Here is a 13,835-nt window from a genome sequence, read left to right as displayed (position 1 = left end):
TTAACCCGGATCTTCACGTGTCAAAGTCAATTAGGAAACAAGGAGTGCTTAGATTACAGGACCCCATTCCACAACAAAGTGATCTTAGCGCTAAGGTTTTATTCTTGAGTACTCAAGAATAAAAAGAAGATATAACCCAGAATAATCTCTATGTTCTCTTGGGGATACATACTGCTACCTAGTAGTTCAGTTGCTGTTTGTAATATAACACTAGTGCCCATTTTGACTATCCTCAGAAATAGATTTGGTGAAATGGGCAAAAAGCTTTGAAACCGAAAATCTGTGATGACACCAGGTGTTCACGGAAAGGGTCAGCATGTACTGGCCTACTGGTAGTACTCGGCATTATAAATGGAAGTATTTCCAGCCCAGCGCCACACAGCATTACTCATAGTATGCGATGGGAGCCTGTTAATAAAATAATGATTCAAGTCAATTTGGAAACCAGGGAGTGCTTAGATTACAGGTGAAGGTTCATACTAACATAGTTTGTAGTAAGTGTGTAAATTTGTTGTGTGCTGTGTTTTACAATCCAAGTTTTGAGTCTTTGTGTCATACCTTTATTGATTTGATTACCTACTTTCTTATTTGCTTCTTTGTCATCTACAGTTAAAAAAACCGCCTCCGATGTGTAGTGGTTAGAGCGTCCGCCCGAGAGCGGAAGGTCGCGGGTTCGATCCCCGACCGCGTCATACCAAAAGACGTTAAAACATGGTACTTGTTGGTCCCTGCCTGGCGTTCGGCATTAATGGGTACAACAAGGACTGGTCGGCTCGGAGTCAGTATAATGTGTCTGAGTGGGGTATTCATGCTTCACTGCGGCATGGTATCTCAGTGGGCTAGCACTATAAAACCAGCTTCAGTCTGGGCTAGTACAAGCAGCCACACATACACATGCACACGCATGCACGCCGTCATATGAGCTAAATATTCTCAAGCACGACGTTAAACCCAATTTAACCTCACCTCACCTACAGTTCAAAAGTCCGCCGTACAGTTATCATTTATGAAGAATGATCAAAGCCCAGGAATTGATGGCTACCCCATTGAATTCCTTAAGTTCTTTTGGAGAAATTTAGGCCCATGGGTTTACAGATTTATAAAAGAAACCTTTACAAATAATGAATTAACTATTACAATGAACAGGGGAATTATTACTTGTTTACCTAAACCAAATAGAGACAAAAAATTCGTAAAAAACTGGTGACCTATTTCATTACTAAATTCCCTTTACAAAATAATAAGCACATGTACAGCAAACAGGATTAAATCAACATTAGATACAATTGTACATGAAAATCAAACAGGTTTTATACCTGGGAGATGTATGAGTGAAAATTTAAGACTTCTATATGATATTGTCTTTAAAACAAGAAGGTTAAAAAATTATCATTTATTATCCTCTCATTAGTGTACCAAGATAGTTTTGTGCCACAGAAATAACACTGGAGATGCTGAGTGTTCATTACAAATGTAATATAATTTGGCATGTAACAAATGATGTTTAGTGTTAGTTACAACTCAAATATAATTTAGTATGTAACACACTCCATATTCAACTTAGCATATACACACTCCAAGCTATTCTCTTTAAAAAAAAGTATGGGAACCTAAACTTTCAGTTTGGCTAGAAAGAATACCGTTAAGTGTTTACAAACTTTTCAAAGACAGACATCTTAAGCACGCACCACCATTTCTCTTTATCACCTATGCAGTAGCCCCATATGCATGCATGGGGTATCATTCTTTGATTTTGACAGTTTTCAAGAAGGTTGATAAATCACTGTAGACCATTAATTTTGACAATCATTTTGCATCACAGAGTTGTTTGTGGTTGTTTCTAGTCGGGTTTTTTTGGTTTGAAAATGAAACTTGTACAGATGCAAATTTCACGTCCTACACAATCACCTTTCAAGAGAGATTACTGTACAAACAACTATTGTCATAAGGAAGTGCAAGTGGTGATGCACTCTCAAAACATTCATTATTATCATATGAACACTGATTGACTCCGATATATCAGATCTCCCAATTTTTTTAATCGTTAAATAAAAATGAAGTTCCCTACTTTTTTAGAGTATATCATAAGTAATGCTGCACAGTATTTCAGCTGTTTATTGTTTTTTATCTTTTCTGCAATGTGTTTACTGTCTATGCAATGTGTTCACTTGTCACTATCTGTATGTGCAATGTGATAAGTGTTGAATAAACAACTAACTTACAAGGATGTATGAGAATATATATATACATACACATATTTACCTACATTGATATAAAAACGTTTTTCACCTGAGAATTGTGTTGTTCGTAACCACATGAACATATGTGAGATTCGGAGCAGAAATTTGTTTCCCTTCAAAAGTAGTTATGTTAACTTGTTCAGCATCGACTATCAGTTTTGGTATGTGTGAGTTCTCAACATTTGATCAGAAATATTAACTGCAGGGTTATAGCTAACTCACCTGGAATACTTCCACCCCAGTGGGCCAGAAATAGTGAGCAATCAGTGATGGACATCTAAGATGCTGCCATTTGCTGTGCACAGTTGTGTCACTTGAGTATGAAACCAAAGATTCAGGGTTCGAATCCTGGTCTACAATTATATTTTTTGGTTTGTCATGCCTTTGCTGGTGGATTTCACCAAAAATGAAATGTTTAGATATGAATCAATTTGGGGTTTCCTTGCCTTTCTTACTCAATCCTAAGCTTGACTGATACAGTTATCCATGAAACAAATAACACTGTAACCTTGACCTACAAAACTATACAGTAGGCAGGGCTCCAGATAAGGGCCGTATCGGTGTATGTACGGATATAAAATATGCACAATACGGTAGGAAATAATTTAGAAAACGTAACAGATACGCACCACAGCAATGCTGCACGGTCATAGAATCATTTACAGACGTATTTATCTGAAAAAATATTGTTTTATTGTTTATTGACCTTTTTACACAAGAGTAGCTATGTTGTGGTGCATATATAAAACGAAACACAAGATTACTGATCCGCCATTAAATTCCATTCAGTACTCAAAATGTACTCTTAAGGTTTTCCAGTAGGCCTACTCCTATATTGAAAAAATAAGCAGTACGTACTCCTGATGTTGAAAAATTATCTGGAGCCCTGCAGTAGGGGTTAAGAGGGCCCATTACTAATATCAAGGATCCATATAGGTAACCTGTGGGTCCTGCATGTAATGAAATGGTGTAGTGTATTGCAATACAAGCTTTGATGATCACATTATAATAACAGGAACTTTTTTTTGTCTTGAATTTGTACAATATATTTTTACTCTAAGTCCATTTCTTTACATTTTTGCCTACTGGGAGCACATATCTGTGTCACATAAAACTCTATAATTATCATCAATTATGTATCCATTGCTTTGTTTCTGAATGCATATAATCTATTACTTGGAACCACAAATGACAATATTTCCACGTGCCACAATTATTGACCTGCTCTCGACTGATCTCACATTGGTAAAACACAAACACGATATTTACCTTTTTGAGACGTATTATGATTATAAAGAACTTGAGTCCTGTTGGTACTTTTGAACCTTTAGTTTCATTTAGAGTTACCTGTCCTTGTTATTACAATCAAGAGTTACCTCCCATTAGGAAATGGACGACAGCTAACGACGAAACGCAGTCCAGTTGAGAATATCAGCAGATTTATGGGGTTCATTTAATTAATTTCAGGTTGCATTTGAAGGGGAAACGATTTCTGTGCTCAGGGTGATCTTGTCAAGGTAATTGCTGCATGTTCCCGTTGCCATGATTGTCTGAGGAGAACTAATTACCTCCTTCACCCCAAAAGGGTACCGTAACCTAAATTCGTGGATAACCTTGATTCGTGGATCGCGGACATTATCATCCTATCTCGTAGATTATGTCTCGTATGACGTCACGAAGCGGTACTTTTCATGTACCGTATTTCCTCTATTAAGCGCCGGGCCTCCAATAAGCGCCTGGTATAGACCTTTGCATTTTTTCGCAAATGTATTCCCCCTTGGTCTAAAAATAAATATACTAAGGAATGGTCCCTTAAATCATAACTTCATGTACTCATCCCCGCTTTTAAAAATACAGGGTATTTTAATAAGCACCGGGCCTCTAATAAGCGCAGGGCCTCTAATAAGCGCGGGTCTGGAGGTCTGTTGAAAAATAAGCGCCGAGGGCGCTTACTAGAGGAAATTCGGTACATACAATGCCACGCCTCGCTGACAAAAAAGTTCCGAATCTCTGCATTACACGCAAGTACACTAAATATAATTGTCCAGCATAGAGATAAATAGCCCCAGATCATCAATACCACCATTCCCACATTTTATTTTTACAAAATGTCAAGTAAAAAAGATACCGTTAGCTCCAACCTTCTCACTTCTCGTCTGCTTTCCTTGGTGTCAATACTTACTGCAGTGGGATGTCGTACATAGTGGTATGAAGTAACCGACTACGTAATCCACGAAACAAGGTAACGTCACATTTTGTGGGCACACGAATGGGTGATGATTGCAAATGTCTTCCGTAAACAAACGTTTCATTCACGAGTGGAATATTAGGCATTTTCAATTAGCTGAATCAATGAATAAAATAATCTGTGCGTATACAAAATGAAATCATGCATTTAAAATATGAATTTGTTTGATTAAATATGCTTTTGGCAGCTTAGACACATAAACAAGTTTAACGAAATGCGAGCAAATGTTTTCTTCAGAGCTGGGTTAAGTACAGTAAGCCAAAGGAAAATCTTGTGAGAAATCGTGCACATAAATCATGAACTCTTTAAGCTACCCATTCCCTCTACACATGAGAAGGATCATATGAATTCCTGTCTCTATGCATGATACATAAAAAGACCAGGGTCGTCGGTGTAAACTAAACGATTAGGAGACCTCAGTGATTCCTCACAGTCCCTGAACCACATTATTTCCCCTACTGCCAAGCCCTTTCTGCAACGCTAAAGACCTTAATAAAGCAAGTCTACATTTCCTCAGGTTCTGAATCTCTGGTCTTCCTGGGTCACCTTTTCAATTTATATGGGTTTGCTTGTTACTATCAAAATTATATATATTCAGAGACTAAGCAGTTAGTCTAGTGATTCGAGTGTAGATTCTTTTCTGGCCAACTGACCACCGAGTTGGTTCAAAAGGCCACCCAGAATAACATTCGGCCAACATACTGCCGATTATCTCGGATAACGTGGAATATTAGAAGACAAAGCCATCGTTACTCTGGGGTGGGATGGAGGTGGTGTATTAGCAGAATAAGGTGTGGGATGTCCAGGGCAGGCAAGTATAACCGGGATTGATCTTATCGAGATTGAAACATTCAACACAAACCTATAATATATCAACTTGATTTATTGAGAAATTTAATCTTCAAAACCATCATTTCAATACACATATGTTCATAGATATATGTCCGGTTTTGAAAGAATGCTTATCACGTTTAATAAAAATAATGTTCGATCTTCTCAAATTTAATCGGATTCACACGAAGACTAAAAATGTAATCAGTGTTAAAATCTCGTAAGATTGAACAGGGCTCCAGATAAGGGCCGTATCGGCGTATGTACGGATAAAAATATGCACGATACAGTAGGAAATAATTTAGAAAATGTAGCAGATACGCACCACAGCAATGGTGTACGGTCTTAGAATCATTTACAGACGTATTTATCTGAAAAAAGTATTGTTTTATTGTTTATTGACCTGTTTACACAAGAGTAGCAATGTTGTGGTGCATATATGAAACGAAACACAAGATTACTGATAGTCCATTAGCTTCCATTCAGTACTCTAAATGTACACTTAAGGTTTTCCAGTACTCAATATTGAACAAATAAGGAGTACCTACTCCTGATGTTGAAAAATTATCTGGAGCCCTGCTTGAACATCGCGTGTTCTGAGTTTTCTCATTTATTCAGAATTCGTACCATTTATCTCAAATTCACACAAATTCTCAATCATTCTTAAAGATATATAGTTTAAATATGTCTACGTAATAATGTAAGTAATACAAGAACATTGGGCCAATCAAAGCCATGTCTGTGATGCTTGGTTCGATATATTACAGAAACTACAGCATCTGCAGCTAAATTAAAGAGTTTCAGTCAAAACTCCATTGAACATATTCCTTTTGTAAGCATTGGTTTTAATTGTTATAAGAAAACATGTATATCCCTATGTATAAACGTATGGTATGCCGTTAAAATACTTTTGCGTGAGACTAAGTGAGTTTGAATTAACGCTGCTTTGGGGAGTATTTCATTTGTAACAGGAAGAAAAGGGCACGCCCATGACACGGGGCATGGTGCTGACGCATGAAGGATTACAATCCGGTCGATTTTGGAATTCAGTGCACATTGACCAAACCCTTGCGCTTCTAAGGGACGCAACTCTGCACAGCGAAATGTGGTGCCTGTGACGACAGAACCACAGGGGCGTGTCACGCTTGGAAACAGCGTTAGAAAGACATATAGGTATATAGACCCTACCCTAATACTAGAAACAGCGTTAGAAAGACATATAGGTATATAGACCCTACCTTAGTACTATATAAAAGGATAGTACTAGGGTAGGGTCTATATACCTATATTTCTTTCTAACGCTGTTTCTAAGCGTGACACGCCCCTGTGGACAGAACCACTCGTGTCTCAAATGTAACTTTGGACTTTGCATGAACATATAAATGTTTCCATGAAATGATGTTTACCAACCCAACTTTCTTGTTTCATCAGGGCACGGAAAGCTGGCGACCACGTCTAACTGGCGTTATTATAAGGAGACAGATAATGTGCGTGTAACTCGTGATTTTAAGAAAAAGGAAATACATTGACCATAAAGTTACGTCATCCTAAAGGCAACGGGATTTCTCAATGAGCCAAATGCGCCACCTATGTCTCGAGAATTTACATTTCTTGCCTTTTTAACAAAACTCGAAATCATCAATTGGTTAACTTTTGAAACTGGGCGTCAACTAACTTAAGCCCAATAAGTCTAAATCCAGTTTCAATGTAATTTTAGACAGTTGCAGCGATAACAACTGCTAACTACTCAGGGATGTCACGACAGGGTACACCAGGAAAGGATTCCACACATCTGGGAATCGATCAACGCTGTAAATGACCACTAGGGTCCAGATACACTGTAATCCCAATTTTTGAAAACAGATAAAACACTACTTTTCCCAAAGCATCAATTCAATAATTCAGTAATCGGTAAATGTTCACTCCACATGGCACTACATGCATGATCTGGATGGGAGCTGGATGTGCTTGAGTCTCCAATACTAACACGTGACTATATCAACAGTCATAGTTGACAGTTGCATTTTGTTGTTGTGAATGGCATAACTTGTCAACTCCCTGCCTATAATACACTATCATGTATTTTTGACAACGCGTGATTGATATTGCACATGTCCGTCTCAGTACTCGGACTGGTCGTAGTCGTCCCCCATCGTATCGGCGTTGTCCGCCCCCACTTCCTCATAGTCCTTTTCCAACGCTGCCAGATCCTCCCGCGCTTCAGCGAATTCCCCTTCCTCCATACCCTCCCCAACATACCAGTGAACGAAAGCCCTTCTGGAGTACATCAAATCAAACTTGTGATCGAGACGAGCCCAGGCCTCGGCGATGGCGGTGGTGTTACTCAACATACAGACAGCTCTTTGTACCTTGGCCAGGTCGTCCCCAGGAACAATTGTTGGAGGCTGGTAGTTGATGCCGACCTTGAACCCTGTGGGACACCAGTCCACGAACTGGATACTTCTCTTGGTCTTGATATTAGCAATGGCTGCGGTTACATCTTTTGGAACGACATCACCTCGGTACAGCATACAACAGGCCATGTACTTTCCTTGACGAGGATCGCACTTCACCATCTGGTTGACGGGCTCGAAACAGGCAGTTGTGATTTCAGAAACTGTCATTGACTCTCTGAAAGCCTTCTCCGCTGAGACAATCGGGGCATAGGTGCTGAGTGGGAAGTGAATGCGTGGATAAGGGACTAAGTTGGTCTGGAACTCGTTAAGATCCACGTTCAAACAGCCGTCAAATCGAAGAGAGGCCGTAATTGAACTAACGATCTGGCTGATCAGACGATTGAGGTTTGTGTAGGAAGGATAATCAATGTCGAGGTTACGTCTACAGATGTCATAGATGGCCTCGTTGTCAACCAAGAAGGAGCAGTCAGAGTGCTCAAGTGTGTTGTGTGTGGTCAGCACGGAGTTGTAGGGTTCGACCACAGACGTAGACACCTGGGGAGCCGGATACACGGAGAACTCAAGCTTGGACTTCTTGCCGTAGTCAACGGAGAGTCTCTCCATCAAGAGAGAGGTGAACCCGGAGCCAGTTCCGCCACCGAAGCTGTGGAAGATGAGGAAACCCTGAAGTCCATTGCATTGGTCGGCCAGCTTCCCAATTCTGTCCATCACACCGTCGACGATCTCCTTGCCGATGGTGTAGTGGCCTCGGGCGTAGTTGTTGGCAGCGTCCTCCTTACCCGTGATCAGCTGTTCTGGGTGGAAAAGCTGGCGATACGGGCCAGTTCGGATTTCGTCTGGAAGATAATAAAGGAACATTGTCATTATTAGGTTTGTTCAAAGAGACCTCTGGTTTTCTCTAAGCACTTTCAGTCCTCAAATATTGCTGCGTTACTTCTTTGTCTCTCAGTGATGTTTCCTTTGTCTTTGTTTATCTTTGGGAAGCGATGCTTCTATTCAAATGCATTTTAAAGACAACATCTAAGAAAGGGATTTTGCTTTAATACCAGGAGAGATTCTTCTCTGCTACAGTATAAGCTATTTCAGGATGTCAGATTTCGGACACTCGAAGCGATGTGCGCCATCGGCTACATGCCACTATTTAAACCATATTGCTGATAACGATTTTCGGGGACCAAACTGCAACTGGTTGAACCATACGACGAGGTAATGGAGTTCGCTGTTTTGTTCTTACCAATAACTGATGGCTCAAGGTCAATAAACACGGCCCTAGGGACGTGCTTCCCTGACCCTGTCTCGCTGAAGAAAGTGTTGAAGGAGTCATCCCCGCCCCCAATGGACTTGTCCGAGGGCATCCGACCGTCCTTCTGAATGCCATGCTCGAGACAGTACAGTTCCCAGCAGGAGTTGCCAATCTGGACACCGGCCTGACCGATGTGGACACTGATCACTTCCCTCTGTGAATGAGGAACGTAAGATGTAAAAGTAAACTCTAGAAACTGAATGGACATAGACAAAACGTGTTATTAGCTGTGAGGGAGCATTAGTTGCACTATGTTGACTGACTTTGTACAATCATCAAGCTTGGACAGTTAAGACACTGGTTCATAGCGTGATCGGGATTCACAACATCAGGGTAATAGTACGCATTTAGGCGAAGCGGAATAAACAATAAAACCGATGAAACATTTCTGCATCATGGAATGGAATTTGCTCAAAGTTTACGTGGCTGCAATCGAAATAAAGCCTAACTCAAAGAACAAAATGCTGCTGATGCGATCGACAATTCTCATGGTCAGGGCACGATAACTTGTTATCTGTCAGCCACGTAAAAGCAGAGAGTGACGCCCTTCCAAATATCTAATGTACTTTACATCTCTGTGGTCAAGTTGGATTTAAACGGATAGAACACTATTTCATGTTTGTCCTTGCCTGTCCACATAATATCGCAAGTCAGTCAAATATTTGTTGAAGACTTATTTACCGCTCTTGTGAAAACATAATCAGAGATTCTTATATTCGAAACCAGAATCATCCGATACTGGCTCTATTAAGGGACGTCACTCTGTCACTAAAGTTGGAGTTTCTACATCGTACCAGCATCGGTAGTGAGTGAGTATGGTTTTACGCCGCTTTTAGCAATATTCCAGCAATATCACGGCGGGGGACACCAGAAATGGGGGAATCGAACCCGGGTCTTCAGCGTGACGAACGGACGCTTTAACTACCAGGCTACCCCATGCCACCCAGTATCGGTAGTGCTCTGTGTTCAACTTTATAAAAAATCCGTATCAATTCATTAAGTAATATTTAATGACAAAAATGTTCAGTTAACTTGCACAGCGTTATGAAGTATGCTTCAGCATATCCGGGTGAGAACATTCTCTAGGCGCTGTGTTATATATTTCAGATTTGGGGTATGTACATACCGCGATCTTGTGTTACATGTACATACTCAGAGCTGATGTATACCGGTTTTTTTTATTCAGCCGGCATATTCAAACAATACGGATAACATTCTATTTACAACTACTTTCGTGTACCATAAATCCCTTAAGCAACGGACCCGTGAAGATCCTGGTTGGAATTGATCTTCAGAAACCCATGCTTGTCGTGAAGAGGTGACTAACGGGACCGGGCTGTAGGAAGCTCGGTTAAAATATTGACTTCAGTTGATCCTTGTCATGAGGCGACTAAGGGTCCCAGGTGATCAGGCTCGCTGACCTAGTTGACACATGTCATCGGTTCCCATTTGAGCAAATCGATGCTCATGCTGTTGATCACTGGATTGTCTGATCCAGACTGGATTATTTACAGATCGCCGCCTTCTGCTGATTAGGAAGGTCCGGTTAAAATATTGATCTTCAGTAACCCATCCTTGTCATAAGAGGCGACTAAGGGTACCAGGTGATCAGGCTCGCTGACCTAGTTGACACATGTCATCGGTGCCCATTTGAGCAAATCGATGCTCATGCTGTTGATCACTGGATTGTCTGATCCAGACTGGATTATTTACAGATCGCCGCTATATAGCTGGAATATTGTTGAGTGTGGCGTAAAACTAAACTTACTCACTCACCTTAATCATCGCTCGTGTAGTTCATCTTTTGAAAGACCATACAGTAAAAATGTTTTAAAATCATTGAACTCAAAGGTGCTGTTTTATTAGATTTATCGTATAGTTTGGCAAAATGGCAATAGAAGTCAGTTTGTTATAATTAAACACAACAGTGTAGTTAGGGATAGACTTGAGCACAAAACAAACCCCATCTTTTCTAAAGTTGATTATATGTTTTTATTATGTGTGACAATATTATTATTCCATATACGTTATCGTATCCTGTATTCATTATTTGACGCGACAACTAAACAAAGATAGGGAGCTTTAGACCGCTATTTCAGTTATTTATATGAACATGTAAACCGGTTGTGAAAATGAAAGGCCAATGTAGGTTTCAGACGTTTACCACTTGGTGAAAGCCACGGAATGGTGGCGATAAAACAAGAAAACATCGGGCGATTCGAACTTAAATCATTGGTTTCTGGCGTACCCAAGGGATGCAACTCTGCACAGCGAATCGCGGTGCCTTAGACGACGGGGTACACATGTCGCCATTTTGTTTTTTGTTTTTGTCAAAGTGTGTAATATTTTGAAAACTAAAGACAGACCGGGTGTGTTTTCCGACAAGTTTCAAGGCAGGCATTCAATCAATATATATTATATTAGTTATACTGTAAAATGTACCGAAGGTCAAAGTGGCGTGAAGGGTTATATATGATAAACCTTGACCTTTGAATCTCATTATCCGAGTGATAAAATGTCGAGATATGACAGGTGTACCGAACAAACACATGTGAAACAGACCACTGCGATTCAAACTGTGTGTGTGTTACTTCCGAAAAGTTATATCCAGATGTGATACAAAATGTAAACGAACGAAAACATATATTCACAAAAATGATAATATTGTTCCCATAGCATTTTGATAGCCAAACCGTCAGTGTGATTTTACGCCGCTGTTAGCATTATTCCAGCAATAAAACAGATGGGGACGCCAGAAATTAGTTTCACACATTATAACCATGATAATACCCATGTGAGGAATCGAACACGGGTCTTCGGCGTGACGAGCGAACGCTTTTACACTAGGCTACCCCACCGCTCCTAGACCATCCAAGGGGCGGTTGCTGTCATAGTGGTTAGCGATTCCGATCGCCACAAACAAAGACTGAAGTTGATTCCAACATAGCACACAGTATGAGAAAGTCCATACTGTTACATATTGCCACACCAAAGTTTTATCAGTACAATGTATCATAAGTAGATATATACATTTGTGTATATATATATTATGATCGAGGAACAAATCAAAGATTGGGATTGCCGAACATAACGTGGCACTGGATGTTTAAGATGGTTTTAGGGATAGTATTTTTATGTGTCAAGTCATAAATACTTCTCTGACTTACCATTTTCTTGGTTCCTGGAAATACCGTCAGACACAGAGAATATACCGGCAAGTCAGTTGGCAGGTGTAACTCACGGAGACAATAAGGTGTCTTATGTGAGCGACTTTGAACCTGCTGACCACGTGCTGTGCTTCTTATAGGACGCTATCTCGGACTCGCCAGGTGTGATTGGTTAGTATACTCTTACCTGTAGTTATCATACCTGCTGCATCAGCTAGGTGTACTGACTCATCCGTGATAACAGATCACATGTAAACTGGAATCTCAAACATCTGTATAAAATTTAAGGGAAGATGCTTTTACGTGATATGAGTAGTGTATATAATAAGAAATATTTGTGAAATAGGTTAAGAGTATCGTAATAAGGCTGGATATGATTGATAGAGGAACTGTGGCTGTCTGTAAGGAGACAATTAGAACTGAGCTGCATGCAATGGGTTGGCAGAAAAGTCGAGGAATTCCATCACCGATCATGAAACCTGAACAAAAGGAGCGAAGGTTGAACTGGTGCTTACAGCATAGACATTTTAACTGGGACAATGTGATTTTCTCAGATGAAAGTTCTGTGTGGCTGTTTCCTAATACACTGAAATTCTGGACCAAACAAACTGAAAAACCTTTGTATCAGCGCCCAAAGTACAGTCCGAAATTTAACATTTGGGGTGGCATATCTGTGTTAGGGGCAGCGCCCCTCTGTGTATTTGAAGGGAATATGAACAATGAGCGGTACACAGATATTCTCGAGGGACATTTACTTCCATCTGCTCACGTGTTCTATGGAAATGTTTGGATTTTCCAGCAGGACAACGACCCAAAACATCGTTCAAAGCATTCACAGGCCTGGTTTCGGACCCAAAATATGACATTATTGGATTGGCCAAGCTATAGCCCTGACCTAAATCCACTATAAAATGTTTGGGGACTTATGAAGGAAAGTGTCAATAAGAAAAATCTGACAAATATTGCTGAAATGAAAGAAGAGGTGGTCCGATATTGGGACAGCATGGACCACAACTTTCTAACTTCTTTGATCAGTAGTATGCCCCCGCCGCATTAAAGGCTGCATTGCTGCCCATGGTGACTTGACAAAATACTGTTCTGCTAATATTCACATTTAATACGTGAGTAATGAGTGAAAAAAATAAAAAATAAAATCTTTAAATTCTCAATAATTTCTGGTTGTACTGTATAAGGCGTCCGATTTTGGATCAGATCTAGAAGGTCCGTGGCTTGAATCCCAGTCTGGATTCAGTCTTTTTGGCCACCACATTTATACGAACAACGCGCATGCAGTTGGGATAGAGGGGTTTAGACGAACAGACTACATGCAGTTGGGATAGATGGGTTTAGACGAACAACCCGCATGCAGTTGGGATAGAGGGGTTTAGACGAACAGACTACATGCAGTTAGGATAGATGGGTTTAGACGAACAACGCGCATGCAGTTGGGATAGATGGGTTTAGACGAACAACCCGCATGCGGTTGGGATAGATGGGTTTATGTGAACAGGTCACAAGCACTTGGGATAGAGGGGTTTGGACGAACAACCTACATGCGGTTATGAAAGAGGATTATAGTCCAAATGAATTTTTAGTCTGTGTATAAGATGTCCCATAACACGTGCATAA

General features: G+C 40.4%; 1 protein-coding gene across 1 annotated transcript; it reads right to left on the bottom strand.

Annotated features, from left to right (window-relative positions):
- Positions 1–6,147: 6,147 nt before the first annotated feature.
- On the bottom strand, positions 6,148–12,328 carry LOC124289376 (tubulin alpha-1C chain-like). The gene is made up of 3 exons (XM_046725994.1): positions 12,207–12,328; positions 8,971–9,193; positions 6,148–8,572 (listed from the first exon to the last, which is right to left on the bottom strand). Exons 1-3 carry the CDS (start codon positions 12,207–12,209, stop codon positions 7,440–7,442), a joined length of 1,359 nt encoding a protein of 452 aa, XP_046581950.1. The 5' UTR covers positions 12,210–12,328; the 3' UTR covers positions 6,148–7,439.
- Between the last annotated feature and the right edge of the window lie 1,507 nt (positions 12,329–13,835).

The sequence above is a fragment of the Haliotis rubra genome, unplaced genomic scaffold, assembly GCF_003918875.1.
Source record: "Haliotis rubra isolate DU_JTF1 unplaced genomic scaffold, ASM391887v1 Scf44, whole genome shotgun sequence".
In the NCBI taxonomy this organism is placed as follows: Eukaryota; Metazoa; Mollusca; class Gastropoda; order Lepetellida; family Haliotidae; genus Haliotis; species Haliotis rubra.
The sequence above is the reverse complement of the archived record's forward strand: the minus strand, read 5'-3'. Positions and strand labels throughout refer to the sequence as shown.

Coding starts and splice junctions, on each gene's coding strand:
- LOC124289376 (XM_046725994.1), bottom strand. Junction 8,573..8,970: donor CCTTGAGCCATCAGTTATTG/GTAAGAACAAAA, acceptor ATTATCTTCCAG/ACGAAATCCGAACTGGCCCG.